At 40.4% G+C, this 27036-nt stretch overlaps 1 protein-coding gene across 1 annotated transcript; it reads right to left on the minus strand.

The window, feature by feature from the left end:
- Window positions 1-16747: 16747 nt before the first annotated feature.
- LOC311019947 (acetylcholinesterase-like) lies at window positions 16748-25933 on the minus strand. The gene is made up of 10 exons (XM_084019616.1): window positions 25903-25933; window positions 24557-24865; window positions 22966-23200; window positions 22580-22712; window positions 22339-22490; window positions 21829-22015; window positions 20861-21171; window positions 18093-18302; window positions 17838-17995; window positions 16748-17021 (listed from the first exon to the last, which is right to left on the minus strand). The coding sequence occupies exons 2-10, from the start codon at window positions 24855-24857 to the stop codon at window positions 16927-16929; spliced, it is 1782 nt and encodes a 593-aa protein (XP_083875742.1). The 5' UTR covers window positions 24858-24865; window positions 25903-25933; the 3' UTR covers window positions 16748-16926.
- Between the last annotated feature and the right edge of the window lie 1103 nt (window positions 25934-27036).

Consider the following 27036-nt stretch of genomic DNA (forward strand, 5'->3'; position numbering starts at 1 on the left):
GTGGGTCACCAAAGTCCAATTTTTTTTGATGGCCAAAATTATTTTTCACTTTTTGGGTGCTCCTAGCACCACAATGAATGATCATATTTATTCTAAACAGGATTATTTGTTATAGTTGGGACCTTTGCTCTTGCCAAAATGAATTTGAAGGGTATGGTACCACTGGTGGGGGTTTTATGGGGGTCCAAAAACCCTCCCGGGCAGAGGTGACTCTTTTGGGAACCCATATTTGGACCCCCAAAAGACCACGTGGGCACTTGATGATCCTAATGGGATTTATACCAGATAAAGATACATATTTGTTCTTTCTTTTAATGAAATAAAACCTTTGACTATGAAGCTCCTTGATATGCATTTTATTCGTCAAAATGCACCATTTTTGACTTTTTTTCCAGAAGTCTGGAATGTAGATCAGGGAGAATTTAGTGATGATAAAGCATGAAAATAGTGGAAATAAATTAGTATTATGCTCAGTGATGGCAAACAATTAAATATTTAGACTGCTGGCCATTCATTTCCTGAAAATCACAAATTAACCCCTTATCCCCGATGAAAGAGACCCGCCTGTGACAAGCGACTTGCAGCATGAGCAAGTCTGCAGGCCACTGATGCAAACCATAGGTCTCAATAACATGTCTCAAGTAAGGTCTCAATAACATGAGCAAAAAAACTTGAACCCATCATTTTCCACCACCGAAAAGGGGCGCATGTCCAGAGCCATGAATGTTGCAATTGCCCGTGTAATCTTTTGAGCCCTGAGGCAATCAATCACGCGTACAGTTCATGGCTGCACTTGATTGGACGATCGCTTTCACAGCTGTCCTGTCTGCTCCGGAGTTCATGCAGACCAACATGACGGCTCGTTTGGAAACGTTCTCTTATTTTACGAAAATAGTTCACCGAAAGGTGTTTCTGAAACACCGCTGCCTGTGGACACAGACCTTGATAGCTGGAAGTTGTGTCGTGATTCTGCCTTATCACACCGCGAGACAGGTTCGTTGATCAGAGTGTCGCGATTTCAGTTTCGATACGTGTGTGGTTACAGCCCTAGAAACTTGGCTATACTATATTGTATATGGAAAGCTTTCCACTGAATGTGGCTATTTCATTCAAATTATTACATTATCGTCCACAATCTTGATGTTCCATTTCGTCAGGCTGGTTGTTAAAGAGTAAGGGGCGAGTTAAACTAATATCATATAAAAAAGAGGGAAACGTAGGGGAATGCAAAATTGCGTGGAAATGATGACTGACTGAGTAAAGTTTTCTTAACTCGGCGTATGTCCAAAGTTTTTCAACGTCAAGGTCACCTTTCTTTTTCTTCTTTTTTTGTTCACTGTTGAAAGAGACAGTGAGGTAAATCATTGGTCTTTAAAAAATAAATCTTCCATTTTCCTGGAACTCACAAAACAGTTTCCCAAAGTCAAGCACACACACAAGCTCACTCACTATAGAAATGCACAAAATGCCAGGTTGTTTGCTTCATGTTTATCACCTTCTTTTTATTTTAATCTACTGTCTGAATATAATTTAACTATTGCTTCCTGTCTGTAGAGTGACCAGTGTTGCCACAGTTACTTTGAAAAAGTAATCTGACTACTGACTACTCCTTTAAAAAGTAACTTAGTTAAGTTACTGACTACTTGATTTTAAAAGTAACTAAGTTAGATTACAAGTTACTTTATTAGTTACAATCAACAGCTGCCGACTACCGATTTTGCCAATACTCACTTTATTGACGTGCTTTTATAACAGTAACATCAACAATGTATCCACTGACATTTTAAGTTGCACTTGAAAACAATTTCCTGAAAGAAAATACATGTTTTTATATTTAAAAAAAATATATAAATAAAATAGACTAGTCTTTCTTGACTTCACTTAACTTATTTAATTCTGTTGCATAATGTCATGGCAGTAACATCATGAATGAACATTTTATGAATACTGAACCAGCATTAGAGCAGCAAGGAGTGGTTTTATGAAACAAAACAGTGTAACACCACATGTAGCCTGACATCTTTGTTGTAATTGCATATTATGAGAGAAACAGTGGAGTGGGGCGAGTAAAACAGTGGTTGTACCTCATTAACAGAAGCCTCTCGAACCTCTTGTCAGAAAGTCTATTTCTCTTAGGCGTGAGCACTAAACCCCCCAGACTGAAAAGACGCTCCACAGGAGCACTTGATGGGGTTGGAGTGTTATACTTCAAATAGATCTTCTTTATGTTTGAAACCTGATGCAGAATCTGCAGCTCATAGGCTGAGCTCAGGTAGTTCATGACTTCCTTTTCTGCAGAGTAGGTCTCCTCTGGCTCTTCCTCAAATAAGAAAAAATCCATCTCACCTTGGCTGACAGACGTGTTGGGCACACTGGCACTGGCAGGGCTCTGTGCTGCTGGAGCAGTTGTGCGGCATTCTGCTGTCAGAAGCTCTATTACCCGCTCCCTCCTATCTGCATCTTTCAGCCATCGGAGTTTGAATTTAGGACAACTGACAGCTGCGAGAAGGGCATCTTTGTCGTCCAGCAGATCAGCAAAACGGGTCTGGATAGCCTGAAAAATATAATTGATGTTTATTCATTGAATTACTTGCAAAACATGCCTAATGTGGGATCCATATACTCAATTTAATTTTGTTTTAGGTTATTTACTGACATTTGCATTTGTTTTATCTTCTTTTGAAATGATAATGAATATTCTGTTCCTTGTTCAAGAATAGTGTGATGCAAGAAATTTAAACTATCATAAAGATGGAACATACCTGCACTATGGCATCTGGAAGGCCTGCAGCCATCCTGGAGAGGGCATCTTTCACAGACAGGGTCTTCTGCATCAGAACTTCCAGTGTGGGTAGTAAAGTCCCATAAGGACAGTCACCTTGTAAAATGTCCAGTGCAGCAGTCAGAGGCTTCATGGCTATGCAATACTCATGCAGGAACTGGTACTCTTTGTCTTTGAAGCATGTTACTCCCAGGTTGTTGCCCAGAGTATTCAGCTCACTCATGGGGATTTCTGTAATTCTCTTCACAGCATCAAAAAAGGAATTCCACCTTGTGGATGTTGGTACCAGGAGCTTTCTATTGCTGACCTCCTCCACTGCCTCTGATGCAACAGTAGACCTACTTGCTTTGGTCCAAAGAGCTGAGCATTTTGCTGTGCTGCTCCAATACACAGCCTTGCTCTCTGCATGGGAAGTTAAATATTTTCCCACATCATTTGTGGAAATGAGGTTGATGGTGTGAGAAGCACACCTGTGGTGTGGAGGAAGAGATAGCTGGCTCATGCCATCACTGTCATTCTCAGCTGAGAGGATTTCTGACAGATCTAAAAAAGTGACATCATCTGCGGGGGTGGACTCTTCCTCCTCCATCTCATCATCAGACTCTGTGACAGGCTGATACACTTTAAACGCCTTAACAAAGTTGGATCCGTTATCAGTCACTGTTGCAACAACTTTGTTGAGTAGTCCATATGAAGAGTGGATGTTTTCGAGTTCTGCACCAATAACGTCGTACGTGTGTCTACCGCGAATTCTCCTACATGCTAATGCAGCCTCTAATGTGGATCTACTGATCCAGTGTAGTGTTACTCCCATATAACTTTTGTTGTTAGCTGTCCAAATGTCCGCTGTAGTTGACACAAAGTCGACCTCATGCAGCGCGGCCTTGAGATTTCTCTCCATCTCTGCATATTGCTTATCCAGATACAAAGAAAAAGCTGTTCTATGAGGCAGCTCAGCGGCATTGGTGGTAGGGATCTTGCTTATAATTGCACGAAATGAGGGCGGATCAGCGGTGTTTAAGGGCAGCATTTCTTCAACAACATACTGCCCGACCAACTTGGTTAACTCTCCCCCACTTACTGGCTTTGAACTGAAGTCCAGCTTTCTTTGTTTGGAGGGTGTGGGAGTGGGACCTCTTGCATTAGCAGCTCTTTGCATCTTTTCACCGTCACCGGCGGCGGCCGGCACCTGCTCTTTTAATGTGGTTGTGCCATGCTGTGACTCTAAATGTTTTTTCAAGTTTGACGTAGTATTCTTGAAAGTAGACAACACACTGTTGTTAACACAGAGTGTACAACGAACCTTTATGTTGCCATCTTTTGCTGAGATGAAGTTGAAATAATGTATTTCCAGCTGGAAAATGCGTATCTCTCCCCCTCCATTATTTACGTTTCTGCCGGTATAGCCTACTCGTGACCGTCCATGAAGGTGTCGGCTAACCTACGTCACCCCCTGAGACGCAAGGGGGTGACAAAAATAGTAACGCACCGTGTATTTGGATAAGTAACTTTAATCTGACTACTGGTTTGGCAATAGTAGCGCGTTAGACTACTCGTTACTGAAAAAAGTAGTCCGACTACAGTAACGCGTTACTAAGTAGCGTGTTAGTGGCATCACTGAGAGTGACAAATATATATCCGCACAGGCAACAGATCACTCATACTCCGTGTATCTCCATACCTATGCATCTATGCCAACTATCACCCAAAGCGTTTATTTATGTCCCATGAACCTACCTCTCAAGTTTTAGATGAATATATGTGTTCAGTGTTTTCAACAACAGCAAAGAACAATAATATCATTGGGAACTAGGAAGGGGTAGGCGCTGATCTGGTTATTATAATATTTTGTTATTGTATTAATAAAATCATTATTATATTACGAATAACGGTGCACCACAATAGCAGCTCAAACATGCATAAAATTGCCTGTCAGTAATTAGTAATCATCAAAACAAATAATTATTAATTATATTGAATGATATCATTGAATATACACGTAATCACCTTTGGGCGTCACTGATTTTAACAAATGCAATATGATTTAGTCTCTTAAAATAGTCTCAAAGTATACTTAACTATCAGTTTGTAACTATTAATTATATTAAATGGTTAACTATTACAATCAACATATCAATAGCTAGTTAATCTAAATTAATCAATAAACCAAACAAACCAAAGTGTGTGTGTGTGTGTGTGTGTGTGTGTCCGTGTGTGTGTGTGTGTGTGTGTGTGTGTGTGTGTGTGTGTGTGTGTGTGTGTGTGTGTGTGCGCAGCACGCTTTTGTGTATTGGTGTATGGGCATTTGTGAAACATTCAGATCAGAACAAAGGAACATTTGAACAGAAAATTGGAGCATACTTGATTGTCATATCGATAATGTGCCAGATTATAAAAGATGGTTAGAATGAAGCATCACTAACACCTCAACACTGGCAAAGCCATCCAACCAAATAGCCTGACTACAACGATATCACATCAATTAGGCTCAGTGGATATATATCGGTAAAAGAGAAGGCACTTCACTTGGCACAGACTCCAGTAGAACAAGTCCAGAACATAAAAACATAAAGACCTTTATTGCGAACGATATACAACACCAAAAATAAGCAATAATATGTAATATGTATTGCTTATTTTTGTCATTGTCCTCTACATGCTGAAGCTTGCACTAGTCACAATGGCAGTTCAATATAATCCATTGGTGTAATATGAATATGGTTTTCAGTGCACTGTATTCTGCCCGGGTAGCATGAGTGTTTTGTGAGATCTCATAGAAGCTTATGCGTCTCAAAACAAGTCTCACTGCAGACGACAGCAGGGAAGAGGAAGGAACACGCTGGACAACACTCTTGCTTCTTGGAAAATAACAGTACTGGCTAACATGTTCACTTAATGTAGTCCATAATTATTTCAGACTCTCAACAAATCCAACCTGCACATAGCAGGAGAAATATTCATCATTAATGCTGGTACCGCTGGCGATGTGAAATAACTGCAACATTCGGCAGCATTGTCAAACACATGATCGTCTTTACAACCACATCCACTTAACAACGGTGGTTAATGGTACTTAACTGTTTCAACGGACTGCTCAAGTGCTGCCTCTTCTGGCTAACCTGGGAACATAAACAAGGAATGTTAAATGCACGTTGTGTAGACATGCCAGACATCATTAGGTTGAATCTATTTACAGTTAAAACACTTCTTCACACTTTTATTGTTGTTGAGAGCGCCACCTGACCTTTCCCAAGCAGCAAAACACATAAATAAAATAACTTAATGTTCTTAACAGGAACAAGCAGGTAAACTCAAACATAATTCTACACTGCAGGAAAGGGAGGTGTGTTTTACAGCCTGCCCACCGGATAGGCCTTAAATTGCTACAGTTACATTTTTGTATCTGGACACCTTTTATATGGAGAAACCTGTATTTTTTTATTAACAATGTAAATTGGAGCTCGCTCTTCAGAAATAAATATCACTGGCATTTATACAACTGTACAAACAAATGTCTTTTCAAGAACCTGAACTTTTATATTTTCCATGGAACTATTTCCTTAAAATACAGATTATATGGGGCAGAACATCCTACTTGTTCTTACTCACATTCTTTCCGTAATTTGTGTTCTTGAATAGAAGAACAACTTTATTATGTGGACAATGCAGCATTTATGGACAGACAATGTGAAACAAGGCAGAAGAGTCTGTGATGCCAATGCCAATGTATAGCCTCAGGACACTAAACCGAATGGAAGGGTGACTTCGCTGGCATGCACAAGTGTTTTATAACAACAGCATGAATGTCATTTTTGTTATAGCCGGCGGTTGTCTGCACTACAAAGTCAAATTTGGGAAAACAAAGGCTTCTACCAGTCAAAATCTCATGCTCGGGGTGGTGGTAACAGCTGGGAATTTGAAAAAAAAAGCCCAAAACTTTGAACCTTAATCTGCATCACACCAAACAGAATGGATTCTGTCTTATTTCTGGCTGCTGGTAGAATAGTCTGTCTAGCTTGCGTGTGCTGCGTTTTCCGGTCCCAAAGTCTTACTAAAGCATTCCTGTGGACTAATGGTTGAAAGCACATTCGCTTGATAAAGAATGCTTCTCCATCCATCCAATTTGGAGGCAAAGATCTGTGCTGAAATAGGTCAGATTATTTCCCTAAATCTTTTTTGCCTCGGAGACACGTGTCCTCGGCACTCTGGAGTGGGCATCAGGGTGCATGCAGCTTCGGGGCAGAGCTTAGTGATGCGTATGGTTATAAACCTCTTTAGCCAGAGGGCCAGAGGTGTGTGACAGATTGTGAACAAAGCATGACAGCCTTCTAAGAAGAGTCACAAAAGACGCTTGTTATGAAACCGGGCAAAGCGGCACATTTCTGATCTGGCCGACATTACATACTGTTGGTGCGCCGACAACTTCAGAGATAAAGATTTGGGCCCCGTTGATAAAAGCTTTGTCGAGCCAGATGACTCATGTGTATGAGAGAACACTGGAGGGGGAAAGAAGAGAGAAAAACACATGATCTATGGTCTCTACACCACAGGAGAGGAGCACCACCATTGCACGCATAAAACAAACACACGTTCTCTCTTCACCTCGAGTGGTTCTTCTTAAAACTACACACACTCTTTCAAAAATGAAAGAGTGCTAACGCAGTCACTTTGACTACGTGTGTGCTATTATTCCTCACTTCTTTCTCACTTTTACCCGGCCCTCTTTGGAAACCTTTGCTCAGGGAAAGTAAATCTGTAATCAGCTTAGTCGTGTTGATGCATCAGACATTTTTAATCAGCGGTATTGAAAAGAGAGCAGCTCAACGCTAAGGCGCTTGGCAAAGGCAATGCACCGAGAGGAGAGGAGTGAGGGATGAAGAGAGGACAGCATGTTTTTATTTTTATCTATATATCCCTGTGTTTATTGACAGGATCAAATGAAAGATGTCTTTCAAAGGTATCAGTGCTGAATCCTCGCTCTGTAATCATTTAAGTAGACTCTTTCTTGGAGAGACTGATGGGAGAAAATAGGAGAGACATTTGTTTTAAGAGATTGTAGAATTAAATGACACTGTAATCAACCAGGTTTGCTTGGAATTAGAGCTGTTGGGTGATTCAGGTAGAGCCATGCCGGCAATAAACTGCTCTTAAAGACGACTTGGTTTCCTAATACCATTCTAATTCTCCAGGTGAGATGAATGTAAGCCCCTGTATTTTGAAGTAAAAACGTTTTTTTTTTTTTTTAATACCCTGCTGTTGTATTTTCATCTTCTTTGGTTAGATTTTCAGTTGCACTCGTCACTCGCAGGGTGAAAAAGAAATATTCATAATGATCCCCTAATCCCTAGCGCTGATTTGAAATTTCATCGCATATCCCCCCAAAAAAAGGACTCCTTTGAAGAATGAAGAGTCAACAGTGAGTCAAGCAAACGCCTCTTTGCATTGTAAATGCAGAAGGAGGTTAGGACCACCACAGCTATACGGCTTTGCTCCAGCTTCAAACAGCATCTCTGGGAACCACTTTTAACTCTTGGAGCAAATGATTCAGTGCTGAAGCTATCCTAAAAACTCTGGTTGACATTTCAGAAGCTTTTCTTCAAGTACACAGTATCAACACAGCATCATCTCTTTCTCAGGATGCAATCAGTTGATAAGCTGCTGCATAAGCTGCTGCTAATATGCACCTCTTTGTTCTTACCTGTAGCACTTTGATCATAGCACTGTTGTACTTAAGGTATCTCTTGTAGGATTAGACAAATTTGTTTGTACATGAGGGATGATAGACTCACAACCTGTTCAGGGTGTAAATGCAGGACAAAAGTGGACAGTAATATCTCCAACAACTTGTCTTTATCCTTTCAGGGTTGAGGAGGCCTTGAGGCAAAAGCACTGGTGTTCACATTGCACATAGAAACAATTGAAGAAAACATAATGTGATATATTTTCCTGTAGTCAATTTAATGAATCATGTTTTTTATTCTAGCTTTGGTCTCTGAAGCCCTTTTGTGTGTGTGTGTGTGTGTGTGTGTGTGTGTGTGTGTGTGTGTGTGTGTGTGTGTGTGTGTGTGTGTGTGTGTGTGTGTGTGTGTGTGTGTGTGTGGGATAAATTAATAAAGAGAGGGATAAATTAATAATTTTGCTATTGAGAAAATCAAAACTAACTAAGTACATGATTGCAATATCATTGACTCCGGTCACAGAGATGCTGTTATGTTTCTAAAACATCACAGAACTAATGCAAATGCTTTGTCAAGAGTGTAGGGAGAAAGGAGGAGAGCAATATATAGAGTATTAGTTTGAGTGCAGAACTAACAGAGAATTATGCATCTTGCATACTGCATCATTAGGCTTACTAGTCCCCTATCACTCTCAGGTACAACCACGTTCCTAACATGTATAGTATGTAGGTTACAGATGCAGGGGAGGCACAATATCCCTGTGATATTGGGATTAATGGATTAAGTATGACACCACAAAGAAAAAAATCTAACTACAGTCCATCAGCTACTGACCGACACACTCTGCTGGACGCTATGAGTAGTTCCCGTGCTATGATTAGTACCCACGGTATGAGTAATCTGATTCATTAGTTGCAACAGCTGTGGGCCGTGTGCAATCGCTCCCGCTGTAGGCTCTCACCATGGGGACTCACCCTTCTGACGAAGATCTCTTGGGAGCCTTCATTGTCATGCAAGGGCTCTTCGTATCAATTTCATTGGTCATTACCTTTAAACACCAGGATGAACTGATTTCACCGGCCGAATGTTGGCCCCCAATGGGGCAGCTTTTCCACAGAGGGTCTTGCAGTGGAGAATGTTATATCAGTGCTTTTTAGCTGCTGCGCCACAGCTAGCTGCTTGTCAAACGAGTAGCGACATACCTGCCTGTTAAAAGAATGGATGGACAATGGTTGTTCCCTCCAGTTCTGCAGCATCCTTCTGCCATTCATAGTGGTCAAGGAGGTGAATCTACCCTCCCCAGGAGGAGATGGATCAGCAGTGATCCAGGACTTCTTACAGAACCTGGCTATGTCTTTTGGGCCCACCCAAGACAGACAGAAAGGATTATAACTGAGTTCGAGCCAACTTTGGATTTGCATGTCCTAAACAGTTTCATTGCCCACAAGACATTCAAAAAGTGCGGTTCAGGAAACCTTTTAATAGGGTCTGTGCTTGATGGAATGACACAGGACTTGTGAAATTGGTAGGGCTTCTGTTGGGCTCCACCAATAGTAGAGGGACAGGCTGAAGTGGCCTAACAGCCACATTGTTGCTGTATTTTTTAAGAGACCATTGCTCACTTTATTTTCTCGACCCATATCTTCCAAACCTGCAAACAAAGTCAAGCTGACTCAAGCTAAAGCTTTTCCAATAGAGTTCACTGTTTATTTATTTTAACTGTACCATCTCTTGTCATTCAGTCACAACAGACTATGGACAGCTTGTCTTATCAATATCATTCTATGAATGGCCCACATTGTGACACGCACGTTTATTTGTTGTCATTAAGCCAAGACCGGAAGAGGATAATGTATGAAGATTCCATATCTCCACAAATAAATTATAGAAAGCGCATCAATTTCAGATGTATAACATGACTCATGACTCATACGACAGATCTGATTCACCTCATTTTGTTGTTATGCAGCCTCCTCCTTCCCTCCTTTGCCGAACAAGGTCAAGCACACAGTTTCTTTTTTTTTTTGTGGCAAAGCAATGGCTCTGTAATACACTGGAAGATAAATATTTGTTATGTCTCTGGTTCTCTGCCATTTAAATCCCTTGAGTGTTCATTAAAAATAGTCTGATTCTGTCCTACACATTAGCACACAGTTCACATGAGGTGAACTTTGACTTGCAAAGCATTTTGCACAGCAGACCACTTGGCTCCAACATGGTGGAGCCTCTAATCATGCCAGTACAACATCATCTTACGTCATCTGGTTTGTCCTGAGCCCTCCATGTCTGCCCTGCAGGGCATTGCACCCATAGCACATCCACAAAGGCAACAAGTGTGTGTGTGTGTGTGTGTGTGTGTGTGTGTGTGTGTGTGTGTGTGTGTGTGTGTGTGTGTGTGTGTGTGTGTGTGTGTGTGTGTGTGTGTGTGTGTGTGTGTGTGTGTGTGTGTGTGATGAGCTTTCTGGCTACAAACTAGGGGTACTGTACAATACGAGTGTAGACAAATGTGACTACGTTATGTTGATATACACGGATGCATTTCGATTCAATATGCATATTCACTTCCAAATCCCCCTCCCTTTTTTCAACAAGTGGAACCAATTTACCATAAATGTTGCAGCACGTTAAAACTCCATAAAGTCTAAGAACACAAACGATCATGCATACTGTGCTACAATCAGCTGAATTAACGCTCGCAGTCGTATCATGCTCTACCATAGATGTCCAAGAATCTAAAAAATGTATGACGATGTTGCTTCATACAGGTTCAAATCTTGGCTCATATTCATCAAATGCAGGCATTTTATTTAGTAGCTAGACAGTTTCTGCCTGGATAGTGCTATGAGAGACAAAGCAGCAAGACTTTCCATGATGCAAATGTGCCAGAATATCAACATGATATACAACATCATGACTTTTTGTAAATATACACGGCACTTCCTGTGGCGTGTTAACTGTACTCAATTTGAGCTATTGGCGTGTATGTGAACGTTCTGAGCGAAACGACCCATCACATCCGTGTGTTTGACAGCGCCCTCTAGCGAAACGACCCATCACATCCGCGTGTATGTAAACGCCCTTTAGGGTTAGGGTTAGGGTTCGGCGTTGATAAACACATGAAAAGGTGATTGTGCGTAGTGATAACACGCCATAATGGCATACGAGTTGGCGTGTCATACATACGCCACTTCATGAGATCAGTCTGTGATATAGGCTAAAAACATGTGGGTGTAGTTGAATATTCAGACATTCAGCAGGGTTCATCCTCAATATGTTTTCTTTAGTTTTCTCCAGATTACTTGTGCAGTGCAGAATAAAGTTGTGCGTTACATCTACCTCCATGATACAAAAAGTAATTATTTTTAGATTTGTATTACCCTATTCACAATGCACTTCAAACCAAAGTTATTTTCACCTCACCCTCCTCCCATTTTATACACATCCTCCAGTTTTGAAGGAGTCATGCAGTATCGGCCTGTGCAATTATTTTTAAACAGTTTTTTTTTTCATAAATATTTATCATTTATAATTATTATTTTCTGACAAGGTTATGTTTATATTTGCTACTCCATGCCTCAAGTTATCCAAGTTATCAGAAGCCTGATGAAAGACTGATGCCTCTCCTTGTATTGTTGATTGTCACCAAATCCCTTCTCATTTTGAAAGGCCCTCTCTTTGTGTTTCTTTATAATATTTTCCCTCTTTCTTCATCCTCCCAGAATTTTGTGTTTATTTTTTGTGTATTTTCCCCACTCTGCTGTTGTATTCCCTATATCTCTCCCACTTCCAGTTTTCCTGCTCTCCCCACATCACCGCAGCCGATATCTCCCTGTACCTCCCCGTTTCTTTCTGTTTCTTTTCAACTGTCTGGATTTGTCCTTCCCCTAATTGCCTGTCTCATTTGAATGATGGGTGTTTCTGTCTCAACTGACAGCCGAGGTCAGACTCCTCTTGCTTTGCCATGGTGTCAAATAGCATTTTCTGGTTAACTCCGGGGGATGTCTGAAATGCTTCTTCTTATGGGATTAAAACCAGTTGAGCCCTGCTCTTTCGTGGGCGTGGCTACATGTCCTGAAAAATCCATTGAAGGTGGTTCAGTTTCTTATTGCCAACATATACAGGATATCATATGCATACATTCGTAAGAGTGAATAAGTGAGTTGAGATGTATCGTGAAAGTAAAGTGTCGTAAACATTCCATATGAAAAACGTGCTTCTCAGCTACCCAAATCTTATAGTTCCCTTTTCCTGTATTTTACCTATATTATTAAGTCCATCCAATATCCTCCAATATTTTCATCTTTTTTATTTCTGTTTTCATATCTTTATATCCAGTGTCGTGCAACAAGTTCAAAAGAACGCGTTCATTGAACACGTTCATTTGTAAATAAAGAACTTGAACGTGAATTAGTTCAGATTGTGTGAAATGAATGACGAACGTCAGTGTTGAGGTCCAATTAAACGTTACAGAATTTGTTTTCTTCTGATGAGTCGAGTGAGACGACCTGCTCGCACTTTAGAAACAGCATGTTGTTGTTAGGGGTGGGCGGATCGATCCAAATATCGATAGTATCGATACCAAGGTGAGTATTGGTATTGGATCGATACTACCGTGATGAGATCCATATTTTTGTTGTAGTTTCTCTTCTATAAGTTCAGCAAATCACTTGCATTTCTTCACAGTTTGTGTGAGTGCAGCGTCTCTCTCCGTCCTACAAAAACATGTAGTTGTGAACAAGGGAACAGGGCCCAAAAGGGCACCTCAAGGGATAATTCCTTTGAGTTCTTTGTGAGCAAACAGCCAGGTTCAGTAGTAGTTTGCCCTGCAGTTGAACAGTTTTAGGCTAGAAGGTAGGCATAGTGATTGAAGTCATAGTTTGCAAAACAAGTTCAGTCTTTCATTTTCATTTCTCACCTAAAAAAAAAAATGAACTGAACTTTGAACTAGTTCAGAATTGAAATGGTGAACTATGAATGTGAACAGTTCACTTTGAACATGTGAGAACTGAACTTCACTGTTTATATCTCCCTCTGCACTCCTTATTTAATTTTGTTACACCAGAAAAATCACTGAATATCTCATAGCCAAAGTATGTTAGCCAAAATATACAAGAACATTGCCAAACATCCAGTGCTACCACCTCCGTTATGTTACTGAATAAATGCAGAAGAAACATCAGCAAAAAACTTTGAAAAAAGGTTGAAAACATAGCAGCGTTAAACTACGTTTCAGCAGCAAAGTTAAAAAGTGATTTGTTAAAGTATAATTCTAGCATAGATCAATGTACAGTAAACATTAAAAAAACAACCATATAACTTCATAACTGCTAAATTCTCAAAACGCATCCATATTGTTAAGTCATTCCATATAAGTTTACAAACGGAGGACAGGAAATACTTTATATGATCATTTCATCAGTAGGTCTACTGTAATGGCATGTCACTCTGTATTGTTCGACCCCCATAATGCAAAAATCCACTTACTCAAAATCAGCATCCAGATTTACAACTAATGATGATTTTCATTATCTTAATCTTCTGACTTTCTGGTTTCTGGTTTCTCGTTTTGTCGGAAAGTTTTAAAAGTCTGTTCTAACATTCCCAGCGTCCAAGGTTGCTTGTTTATTCAACCCTCAGTCCAAAATGAAATAAACTAAAATTAATTTGTAAAGAAAGTATCAAATTCATATTAAAGCATTTCTGAAACAATTCCATTCCATTATTCCATTATCAAAATGTTGCTTCTTCTCACAGCTTTGTCCGTATTAATAACTTTCGATGAGGGGTCAACTGCTGGTGGATATGGCATCAGGTAGGGAGACCAAGTGGGTGCCTCCTTTGGACAGTGAACTTAGTAAAAGCTGATGGATTATGACAGCAGGGCAGACAGAAAGCAGGACATCTCTCAGTTGGCCTGGATATGCAGCAGGAAGGCACCTGAAGGACATGTGGACGCCATTGCTCCCTTATGACCGGACCGAGAAAGATAACAAGCACTTCTATGTTCTTACATATAGCACTTTGATCATAGCACTGTTGTTCTTAAGGTATACTTGCTGAACAGCTACTACTTTACTCAGACGAGGACCTAACACTTGTTTCTATTTATTCACTCTTACTTTATCGGCAATGATGTGTTTCTATGATAATGATAGCTTTCTTTCTTCCGATAAATGTACTTATTGTAAGTCGCCTTGGTCTGCTAAATGCCCTAAATGTAAAAGTATAACATCGATATTGTTAGATTCCATTTCGCATCCATTCAACCAGTCAGCTGAAAATAACTTGGTACTGCAATTTTCTTGATAACTCCCCACATATTTGTGCCTCATGGGAAACAAACCTTGTTCGTCGCTTACATCAAGCATTGGCATTCTTTTGACGACGTGTGCTCAGCCTCGTCTATGCCTGCGAGTTGGTAAGAGTAATTTTGCATGACACACAGTGGGAGGTGTTGCCCTCTTAATTAATGAAGCTGTCACTGTCATACACATTAATCACAGCTCACCCCTAATATCTGTCAAAGTATCATGTCTGAGAACTAAACTGTGGCACTGACATGAGTCAAAACAACTAAAATCATGTGGAGCAGCTGTTCGTTCTTTTTATGTACAGTATATATATCATGTATCATGATGATATTGCGTTATCAAGGGTAATCCTACCCTTATTGCTTTGATATTGTACAGCTTTTTCAGAATTTATACATTTACAATATTCATACACTGCAAGCGTAGCCTGTGAAGAAAACCAAATCCAACACTTCTAAAGAGGTTTCAAAGAATAAAGACCGCAGCCATGTGCTTTAGACTCTACTTATGGTACCTATTCACTGACTGTGGCGTGTGGCAAGTGACCAAAATACAGAACATATGCAGCCAAGGACAAAAACCCTGCAGTCCCACTTGAGGAGCAATGTAAAGAAGTTAAACAGTTATCTACTTTTTTTTTTAACTCTTGATCCCTGTGGTCATAACAAGTGAGGAGCATCACCTTGACTTAGCATTTTGAAGATGCTCAGCGGGAGCTGAAAGAATTCCTGTACATACCTTCAAAGACTTCCTTATAGTCATTTAGAAAGATAGCCTTTTTTTCCTTCCAAACTCTCTCTCTCTCTCTCTTCTCTCTCTTTTTTTATCAGTCTCTCTCACCCTCCCTCTGGCTCCTGCTCACTGTCTTCATCTCCATCCATTATTGATGAGGCACATGGTAGACAATGTGAATCTCGTTAGAAAATACCAAACATTTTTGGACACGAGGGTGCGATGATGTCAATGCTAATGCCAGCAGTTGTGTATCAACAGACCACCTTTGCCAAACACACACCCACTGCAACTCCCCTGCCCTCAGTGTGCATCTTCCCTGCTCTCCTTTCCTTTAACAGCATCCGACATAAGCACATACACGGCTTCATGTAAGCAGTGGTCAGGAGTCATTAGTCACTTTTAAAGGTCGGCTGGAACAAAAAAGAACATTCTTAACTTATTATGCGATGGCTTGAATAGTTTTGTGTGGTGAGGAACAGATTATAACAAAAACAACAACCATTGTTTACTGATCTGGCGTTTAAGATCCGGATGACAAGAATAGACATCATTTGGCAAGTAATAATTGCAGCTATCTATTGTTTGGCATTGACAGTAATATCAGGTGTTTACATAATTATGTCTGTTGCTTAATGCCATGTCTATGACAGGACTGACCGCACGTTTTGTGTGCGTGGTCTATCAGATAAATGGAAAATCAGCAAACGGCATGCATCAAAATAACTTTATTGATTTAATAGAATACCCACTGATGATCAACATTATATGCAAATCATTCATCATCATTACTTGGCCTTTACTCATTTTCTTTGTGATGAAGACATGACAATGGTGGTAGTGGCAGATTTTACTTGACAACAAGGGAATCATTTGTATGAAAATGTATTTGTGCATGTAAAGCTTCATAAGGTGATTGGATATATATATTCATGAATTGAACAGTTTTCTTTTTTCTACAATACGAGCAAACTCGTGCTTCAATCAGTCTTCTCTGCATTTACTGTAAGCACCATGTATATGCACAGTTTTGAAAGAAAAACAAACAAATAGATAAAAGTAGGTAGTTATCAAAAATAAAATTCACATGTCATAACATAGGCTATGTGGTTGATGTGCATTGTGCAGCACCAGTACCTAGCTATGCCGTTATATGTGAGCAGCTGCATAGCACTCACTCTGAACACTGGATATCAAGGGCAAATTTCAACAAGTGGGATCATTTGATTATTTCAACTGTGATTACCATGAAAAGCACTCATTAAATTAAATATATGATTATTATTAACCAAACCGCACACTCCTATCCATCTTTAAATATACCAATATTCGCTAGTCACAAAATGTTTGAAATAGGCCGTGCCACTATATTATATATGAACAGTTGTATATGGCAGTATAGAAGGCAGGTCTCTTCCCTCTATCAATCGATTAATGTTATAACCAACAGAATGAGGAGGAGGGTGATATTACAGTGGTGTAAAATCCCATTTCCTTTAACACAAGACAGCAGATCATCTGTGAAGAAAAAAGCAAATGGAGAGACTTTTATTTTCACAGAAGGAATGTTTGATGTAAGATGGTGTGTGCCTATATGTACAATTGTTTATTTAAACTTATTTTAATTTCATGTTCCTGGCACTATCAATCACATATCTAAAAAAAACTCATTTTGCTTCATCAGTCTAATTATAATACACGTGGAATCAAAGATAAATCATTTTTTGTCAAATTCACTGAAATACCTCAGATCCTCAATTTGAATAAAGTGATTCATCAGATTTAATTAGTTGATGTTTTGATTAATGCATCTGTTTTCTTCAATGAATGTAATTTATTCGCAGAGCAGTTCTCCACACACACAGACAAGCGACAGGTGAAATGAAGAAAACAGTGTACTGTTAACAAACAGGCTTGCTTGTGGTGTATTATACTCTTTGTAGAATTAGATTGCAGTGGTGGCTGAGCAGGATGTTTTCCAAATTGTGTGATCTAAAACTGAACAGTTATTGAACAAAGACAGATATAATCATTTCCAGAATTCACAGCAGGATTTTATTTAACCACATATTTTTGCATCAATCCATATTTGTTGGTGTTTAAAGAATCAAAGACAATGTTTTCGCTGTGGTCAAATAACTATTTGCTGTCCTGCTTACGGCACACAAAGGGAGACAGCAAGGTGCTTTCAAAGTTAATTTAATGATACGGAAATACACCTCCCTGGCAGAGCCTGACACAATGCCTCCCTACTACCTATAACTATATAGAGTTATGTGTGCATGCATGAATGTGTGTGATGGATGTATAAATAAATGGATGGACGGGTCTCACCTGAGCCTTTCTGTATTTTTGGCATGAATGTTTCCCAGAGGTGACACTCTTTAGCTCTCATCATCCTCCTTTGTTCTGGGTGGTTGTAGTTCAGAGTGACATACTCCTGCTGTTCATGGGTGAATACGGGCCAGTTAGCTCCATCAATGCCAGGATTCCTGACAAAAAAGAAAACCAATGGAGACAATTCAATTCAAGTGCCATGAGGTTCCTCAAACTGCTTGAGTGACTGATAGTCCGTCTGATTGTTCATACCCTGTCCGGGCAAAGTTGGCCCAGTGTTTCATAAACTTCTTGGTCATGTTCACTTCATTCTTCGTGTATCCCAGGGATGCATTCAGAGGCATTCCGAAGACAAATTCTATCTCGTAGCCATGCATAACGCCCATCCATTTTGGCCATGGATTGACAGATGACCGGTGATCAAACAAATAGAGGAAAGTCTTACCGCCGCGTTGCGAGTATCTGGTTGGGGGAAAAAAGACATTATTGAAATATATTCAATTTTCACTCAGGTTAATTATAGAAAACAAAACACAACCAACAGGAAATGAGAACTGACTGTTAAAGAATTGACCCAAGCCATCCAGTTGGATAGGGCATTGTTAAGACAGCAATTCAAATGCACATTACTGATAGATTACTTTATAAAGTCAATGTCACAATTCTTCTACTCTTCTCTTGTGTTGATAATGATGACAGATAAAATGATTTCCAGGGTGATGCCTTTCCAGCGTTGTATTGTCATTCCTGATCCTGAGTATAGACCTTTTCCTTGAAGAGACATCACAACCGCACTTGCGATATTTAGTCGTATAGCATAGGTTTTGCTCTCAATATAAAACCAGTATTTCTTCAGCTGCTGCAGATGGAAGCAGAGGTGCCCACAGAGGATATGCTTACACTCGTAGAATCTGGAGTTACAATATGTAACTGACTCAATCAGCTGTAGCTCTTAGGTTAACAATGAAACTGATATATGCCCCAATGTGACACCACAGTCCACAGACAGCATGCACCAGTTCACAAACCATGAATGCCATGTTGTAATAAGACACAAAGGCATTGATTGCTCCACGGTTAAAACCATGTCAGCCATGTACGGAGAAAAAATATGCTACACTCTCTACACACAGCACTGCCACTGCAGAAGAGTGGGTCAGAAAATGATGCATCATAATGGCTAACATGCAGCCCACTAATCCGTGAGGATCACATCCAGGCGCAGCATAAGGCACGTGCATAGGCTGTGGCATGGTGAGCTGTGCTTCATAAGCAGACACACCCACAACTGTGGAGCGTCTGTTGACATTATTTGAAAGGCAGCCTGTGGCCTTCTCCACTGCTACATGGAGCTCCCTCCGATGGGGAAAACTCTAAAGGGCCAGTGTTGGTGTCTGAAAATGCATGACAGCCTCAGCTGTCCAGGCTCTGTATCTCAAACCTTAGTCTGACACTGGTCGGGTTGAAATATCGCCTGCAACTCGCCATAATGGGTGGGAAGTGGTTGGATATTCTTTAAGGTCAGCAACGCATATTTTAAAAGGGGAAGTGACTGAGCTGTGTCTGCTGCATTATTTTATTTATTTGTTTATTTGACAAGGACAGTGCATATTAATAAACATTTCTGTAAATATGCCAGATTTAGCCAGAAGGCTAGTTTCCATCTGTAGTCCTTGGCCAGATGTAACAATAGGCTCCCTAAAAAGCAAATAAGCAAATAACAGAAAGAGTTTAAAAAAGAGAACATAGATAAGCAACAGATAAAACATCAATTATAACCACATACAAGTATTCAGTAGATCAAGCATTAAAATACATAAAGCATGCAGGACAAACAAGAGTCTGCATCAAACAAACACAAATTGAAAAGGTAGACTAGGACTTATAGCAGACATCTATATGTGTTAGACATCGAGGCAATAGCCCACCAGAGCAGACAGTACATGCACAACAAAAAAAAACAAAAAGTCGACATGACAATAGTACATGAAGCAGCACAGGAGAGACATGGAACGAGCTACACAAAAGCATACAAACAAGCAAACATACAAAGTAAGTTGCAAGACGCAGGACAAATTCACAGACACACTGACACAAGGAGGCAAGAGCAGGCGGGTCAAGTTTAGTGCTGGCAGATCATATTATCAATGAGCCACTGTTTCAGATTGGAATTAAATGCCCGATATGTGTTTAGGTCTCTGATACATGTTGGGATGTTATTCCATTCACGTGAGGCTGCAACAGAGAAGGCTGACTGACTAAAGGCACTTTTCCTAAGTGGAATAATGCAGTCCCCTCTCATGACTCCTCTTGTGATCCGATGTTGGTTTGTTCTAATAGTTACAAATTCTCTAAGTGGAGGAGGGGCCATGCCATGTATGATTTTGTAAAAGAGACATGCATTTTTGTGCTTAATCATGTTTTCCCAGCTCACTAGATTGTGTTTTCTTAAAATTGCACAGTGATGGAATTGCCTTGGTTTTTTGTCCAGAACTTTCAGTGTTTGTTTATACAAAGACTGTAGTGGTTTTAGTGTTGTGTGATTAGCCTGAGACCAACTCGTCAGACAGTAGCTCATGTGAGAGAATATCATTGAATGCATGTACATCATGGCTGCCTGGGTGGACATAGAGCCAAACGTATGCATTGGCAAGCCTTTGATTTGTGTGGGGAGCATGTGTCTGACTCAGTGGGAGCATACGCAGACTGGCTGAGAGGAAGGGCTGTTTCTGTTCCTCAGCTGGAATGAATCGCGCAACAACCACATCCCGTCATTGCCAATGACACCTTTGATCGTGTGGTGGCTGGGTGGCCAGGTCGGACCCGGTGGGGTCTGGTGCTGCAGCTGAGGTGCAGCTTTGCTACAGAAGGTGCGTTTCCTCACCTTCTCTGCTTCCATCTGCTGATTAATGTATATGAGCTGTGGAATTAAAGTTGAAACATGCATTGTGCAGGGCAGATTCACTGAAGGTGTGCCGGACAAGGCTGAGGATACACCAATGAAACTCATTGCTCCTTACCTGTGAGCGAACTCTAGCAGGGGACACACAAACATTTGGTCTCCCACCAGAACACCCAGCGAGTCACGGTTTTTCATCCTGTTGTTCTCATCCGTCCAATCGGTGTACTGGAAAGTGGCGGCGTCTCTTGTGACACTACTTGCGTGTCCCATTGTAATATCCACTCCTCTCAGGAACTCATTCCTGGTGATGAGACTCTGACTGGAGATGTTGAATCCAGGTATTCCATAAACTAGGAAGTAGGTCCCTTCATCCTTGTTTAAGCCAATCAGCACCTCTTTTTTTGGGATGTTACCAGTGCTAAGCAACACCTGCAGGGAAAACAAAATGATGGTAATTCAAGAGATTTTTTATTATGGTTTTGCTGAAAACAGGATCGGTTGGTTAAAATCAAAGTTTATAAAATGGCTAATTGTAGGTTACATCATATACATAAAATATAATCAACTAATATTTATATATAATACATATATTAATCAACTGAATATCAGTTTGTTATTCAATGTGTGAAAGGTTTCAAAGTGTGGCACCCTAGAAATATAGTTATTCAAATGCTAAATCTAGAAACAAAGCTTTGAGTGGTTGAAATTTGATACATAACCTAATCATGGTATAGAGATCAAGATAGCATCATTATATTATTAACATTCAACCTAAATCAAGGTCAAAGGGAGTTACGAGGTTTTGACCTTTGCATGTTGAGATACAAGTTGTGTCTGTCATTGAATGTCATTGAACGGCCACTCAATGGAGATGCAAGTTTTTGTCAACCGTTTGAGGATCCGATGGAAAAACGTTTAGTCACAAGCTTATTTTAATGATTTTCATTGATTAAACCCCGTACAGACAGAGATACCAATAGCATTGATTTATACTTTTTTTTTTTGTAGAAAATATGGATGTAGAATATTTTCACCCAACAGCAATATTCAGTATACCCACCCATACACAGACACACACACACCTACTTCGACTTCATCTGGCAGGAAGTCCCCATCAACATGAGGGGCAAAGGGAAAGGCAAACAAAGCAGGCTGTGAGACAACATCATATTGCTTCACTGAGATTGTCAGAGGATCGGCCTGCTGCAGACAAGCTTCCATGTCGGCTGGAGGAGATTGGGGACAACCCAGTAACGTCACCAGCTTCTTGGACCTGGGTATTGACGTAATGGAATGTGAGGGTGATGGAAGCAAATTTTACACACATTTTGAGAAAGAGAGCCGATGAAATATGTCCATGTTTGTGGTTAAAGTTAGCACAATGCAAATTGTGTAATGCGACAGTGTTCTTTGCAGCACTGCAAAGAAACACACTGAACACTAGTGGATCACAGCTGAGCATGTATCCTCCACTTTTGGTGGTACTTTAATGTGAAAGGTTGCTCCAACAATATCAATGAGACTAAATTGCCGTAACCTAATGAAGAACATGAGTGATAGAGGGACGGAAAAGATGCAAACATCAATACACCTTACCTGTGCCAGATCTCATTCTGGCTGATTGTGGCCCATAATGCATTAGGAGAGCCGCTCTGCATCACAGCCCTTTGGAAAAGAGCATGGCTGCCTGGGGAGAGCAGATGGAAGCCCACAGATGCTGACCCTGCACTCTCCCCAAATAGAGTGACCTGGGGGGAAAATACACATTTTCTTGTTCGTTTCAATAATGAAAACAACTCTTATCTGATTTTAGGACGTAAGACTAAAACATCTTTACCTTTTTAGAATCCCCTCCAAAAGCAGCTATGTTGTTGGCAACCCATTGGAGGGCCAATCGCTGATCCAGCAGGCCCGCATTATTCTGGATGTTCTTGTTGTCAGGTATAGACAGGAAACCAAAAGCTCCCAGTCTGTAATACATGAGCACAAGCATGATGAAAGGTGTTGACAAAGAGAATTAACTGTTTACATGCTCCTTTGTTTTTCTCATTGCACCCAAACCATTTGTATGACCGTATTCAACTTCCAATGACACAAGAACCCAGTGTCACATCAAGAACATAAAGCATGCCATGATATTCACCTCATTTATTGACAAGGATGTACACTAACAATCTCCACTCATTATTTTATATTTTCACTTTACTTACTCACAAGTCTTACCTGTAATTCATCGATACCACAACAACACCTTCGGATTTGCTCAGGAAGCGACCATCATAAATGTCCAGAGAGGAGGTTCCCATACTGAATCCACCTCCGTAGATCCAGACAAGGACAGGAGCCAGTGGTGAGGGTTTCGGCTGGGTCTTGTTGAAACGTGGGGACCAGACATTTAAGTACAGACAGTCCTCACTCACAGGAGTATTCGGGTTCCACATCTCTGTACCGTTGAACCCTGTGGAAAAAAAACAATGTCACCGGAGACTAATTGGGATAATAGTCTAACAATTGATGTACAGTATCTCTGTTCCTTCAGATGTTTAGCTATAAACATGATTGGGAGATCAGTCATGTGATCAAAGTTCAACTTCATTACAGTTTATTGCAAGCAATATTTTGAGATTAGATTAGACTGTTTCACTCCAATTGTATTGACTCCTGCGAAACAGCTCTACAAACATTTACATAAGTCAATAAATAAATAAACCCACTTTATCCAATGAAGAAACAACGGTCCAACATCAATGCCTTCTGTCCATATCTATCTGTGTTGTCATATCTATATTTGGCCTAAAATGTATGCAATATTTGTCTACAGATGCCAAGCATTGGTTGTGGCTGGTTTCTAAATAACCCTGACAGGTGGCTGCTGTGTCTATAAATAGACCCACTGGAACCCCGACTTGGTGCAGTGGTCATTTAGGGCAATGTCTCACTCAAACATGTGCTTGGATAACTTCCTTCGCTGCCTTGTCACATGCTGCCTTCAAATGGAGCTTGTGAGCTTATAGTTACAACATAAGAAGTCGTGTGCACTATAAGTCTTGAGGACGCTGCTGCTAGGCAACGGCAAAGCTGCAAACCATTAAGGCTGAGCAAGCTAGCAAGCAGGAAATGCAAAGGCATAATTACAAAGTAAAAACTATGAAGCTTTTGTGACTAGAAACATTTTCCTTAGACATATTAATATAATGAAGAAAAACGATATACAATTAATATCACAATAATATAGCTATAGGTGCTATAGACACGATTTGGAGCATTTATATTGCCTCTCAAAGATTTGCAACATGGTGACAGCTGATCCACTGGCTTGCAACGTTGCTAACTGTGGCAATATGATTTAAGTATGCAAAGTTTCAAGTGAAAGTGGGAGTCCAGGAACTTGGCACGCAAAGATCTGTTTACTTGTCATGTTTATTAGTACTCAGTCTGAGTAAACAACTGTGTTATGTCTTCCGCACTGAAGAAGCCTTGCCTCAGTCTGAGAAAATCACCCGTGATGATGTCATAGTAATGTCATTAGTTTTATTTTGGGTTTGGTCTTAGCTATTTTAAATTCATAACAAAAAGACAGGGTCATGAACAGGGGACAGGGACAGCATAACAATAAGAAAAATGTATAAAAAAAAGGACTCTAGCAAGTTGCGTCATAGGAGACTCTGCATCAATGCAGTTATTGTCTTCTGAAACCCCCAATGTCGTGGCGGTTCTACTCCTAAACGGACCAATTCATGTTCGGACTATCTTCCTTTTACACATGAGAGGAGACTGATACAATTATGACTATCCATGTTTTAATGTTTCCTACCTGGAAAGGCCGTATCTGGCAACTGGTAGCAGGAATTTGGCAATCTGGTGGCATCCCTCACCCCTTCCCATCTCTCTTCTGGCATCGGTGCACTGAATCTCAGTTTACCCAGAGGTGGTTTTGCATAGGGAATTCCAAGAAATGCTCTAACATCCCCACCCAGCACTGAAAGTAACTTCCCTTGAACTTTCCCATGCCTAGTGTCTACGACGAGGTCATCTTGAGCGGTGGTTGACACGGTCAGGAAATGAGGCAACAGAAGAAGAAGGGCGAGGCGTGGAAAGGGAGAGGCCGTCGCCATAGAAAACCCTGGGGAGCGAAAAATATCATATGCATATTTTCATGTTAAAATGTAGCCCATTTGGTGGAATTTTATATGAAATAATCTATACTACAACTGATGTCGCCAGAACACCACAAACGGCTTCAACTTGACCATAACACAGATCAGTTCTATATGTATACACTGCTTTCTCCTTTTCAAGCTTTGTCAATACAGTACTGTGGGTGCCGACACCTTTAATTGGCCTACACTCCCTTGAGTAATGTAATTTGAGTGCTTTTATAACCGCTGATATGTACACATTTATTTTTAACCCATGTCGTTGTGTGTTTGTGTGTGTGTGTGTCAAAAAATACAACTCTGCAATCTGGTCCTATATTTGGAGCTGGGTTCAAGCACCAGGGACCCCGGTTAGTTACTGTAGATGAATTACTTTTACAGTATAAGGCGTAGTCCAAGTTTAGATGCTGTATAATTGGGAGCATTCAGACTGTTGTGGAACATACCAGCATGCATTTGTCACCATATGAGAGACACAGGCAGCTGCAAACAACAGCAACAACGTGACACAACTTTGCAATAGTTCCATCTGGGCCATTCAATGAACCAGCTGCAGACTGGTGAACTGCGTAAGACGCAGACCTTTTGGCAAAGCAGCGCGCGGATCAAAGGTCCGGTTCCATAAAGAGGACAATAGAATCCGCCTGCAACAGAACGGCGGGTGCGTTTGCGTGACATTCCCGCGGCAAGTGAGTCACTTTGGAAGCGTCTTATTATAATCCTCAGAACCAATTGTGAAACAATTAGGCCGTTAGCGAATAGACGGATGCTTTTTTTTTTTTTTTTTTACGTTCAAAAGCCATGGAGTGGACGCACTGCGAGCTTCCGGAGGGAAGAAACAAAAAGCCGCGCTCAACTGGGTTTGATAGGGAGACGCGCGGATTGGGGAGAGACGCGCTCCGTCAGAGATGCCCGCAAACTATTACAAACACACACGCGCGCACACGCGTCCCGATAGTGTACCAATACCAATGTATTAAATAAAGCCTTGGTGACGTCTTACCTTGTTAGTCTGGCTGGCTCGAGTGGATGAGGACACTGCATTGATGGGATGAAGAAGGCGTGGACACGATCCCTCTGTCCAGTATCTGCTGGGCTGGCCCTGTGCGCCACCCACTGCAACTGCTACTACTATCATAATATTAATTATGATGATGATGATGATGATGATGATAATAATAATAATGGCAGCAACGACAATAAAAAATTAAAGGAATAAATAGCATTTACATAAGCCAAATTTACTTTACACTAACACCTAAGTCCAAATAATAATAATGATAATTTGCCTTCAAGCGTGCACTTTATTATATCTTCGACACTACAGCTCACCTGTCAGATGCAATCTCTGTCCAGAGGCGCCCTACACAGATCCCAGTACACTGTAATAAAGACTCTAATTACAAATAATGCGGTAAAATAGATTTCATTTCATTTCACATGACTTAATTTGATTGAAAATACTGATGCATTGGTACATAATCATCTCATAATAACTGATTTTGTACTGTTGGTTGAGGTGGAAGTAATTTTTACAAACACAACACACATATTTATTTGTTTAATGGACTTTTCTCTGACTTTTTTTTTGAGTGTGATGTATTTAATAATTTTACCAACAAAGCCTCAAACAGTTACTTAACAGCTTATCTAAAACATGAGGATGAGACTCAAATAGACAGCTATTGTTTTTTGTACATGTTCACAATCCAATAGACTTTTTTTTATGAAGTTTTCATCCAAAAAGCTATAGTTGTGAGTTACAGGAGCAGAGCAATATTCCCTTGTAGTCAAAGTACATAACAGAAATACTGAAGTAAAGTAAAAATACCTGGCACTGAGCCAGAGCCAGTCATTCTGATTATACGCTGGTCATCAGTTCAGCAACAATAAACAACAACAAGACCAGTATGCAGAGTTGAAAACAGGGCCACATTTCATCAAACACACTGATGGGTTGATGTAACACAAAGACACATGCTTTTGTTTGCATGTCCCAAATTCCATCCCCGTCTCTCTCAACTCTGAATAATGTTTGAAACAACATAACGACAACGTTTTTAATTAACATATCTTCTAAGTTCCAACGTGTTTATACAGAACATATCTGCAAAATGTGAACTGACGTTTCTATTAT

The sequence above is a fragment of the Eutrigla gurnardus genome (assembly GCF_963514095.1).
Source record: "Eutrigla gurnardus genome assembly, chromosome: 10".
Taxonomy (NCBI): Eukaryota; Metazoa; Chordata; class Actinopteri; order Perciformes; family Triglidae; genus Eutrigla; species Eutrigla gurnardus.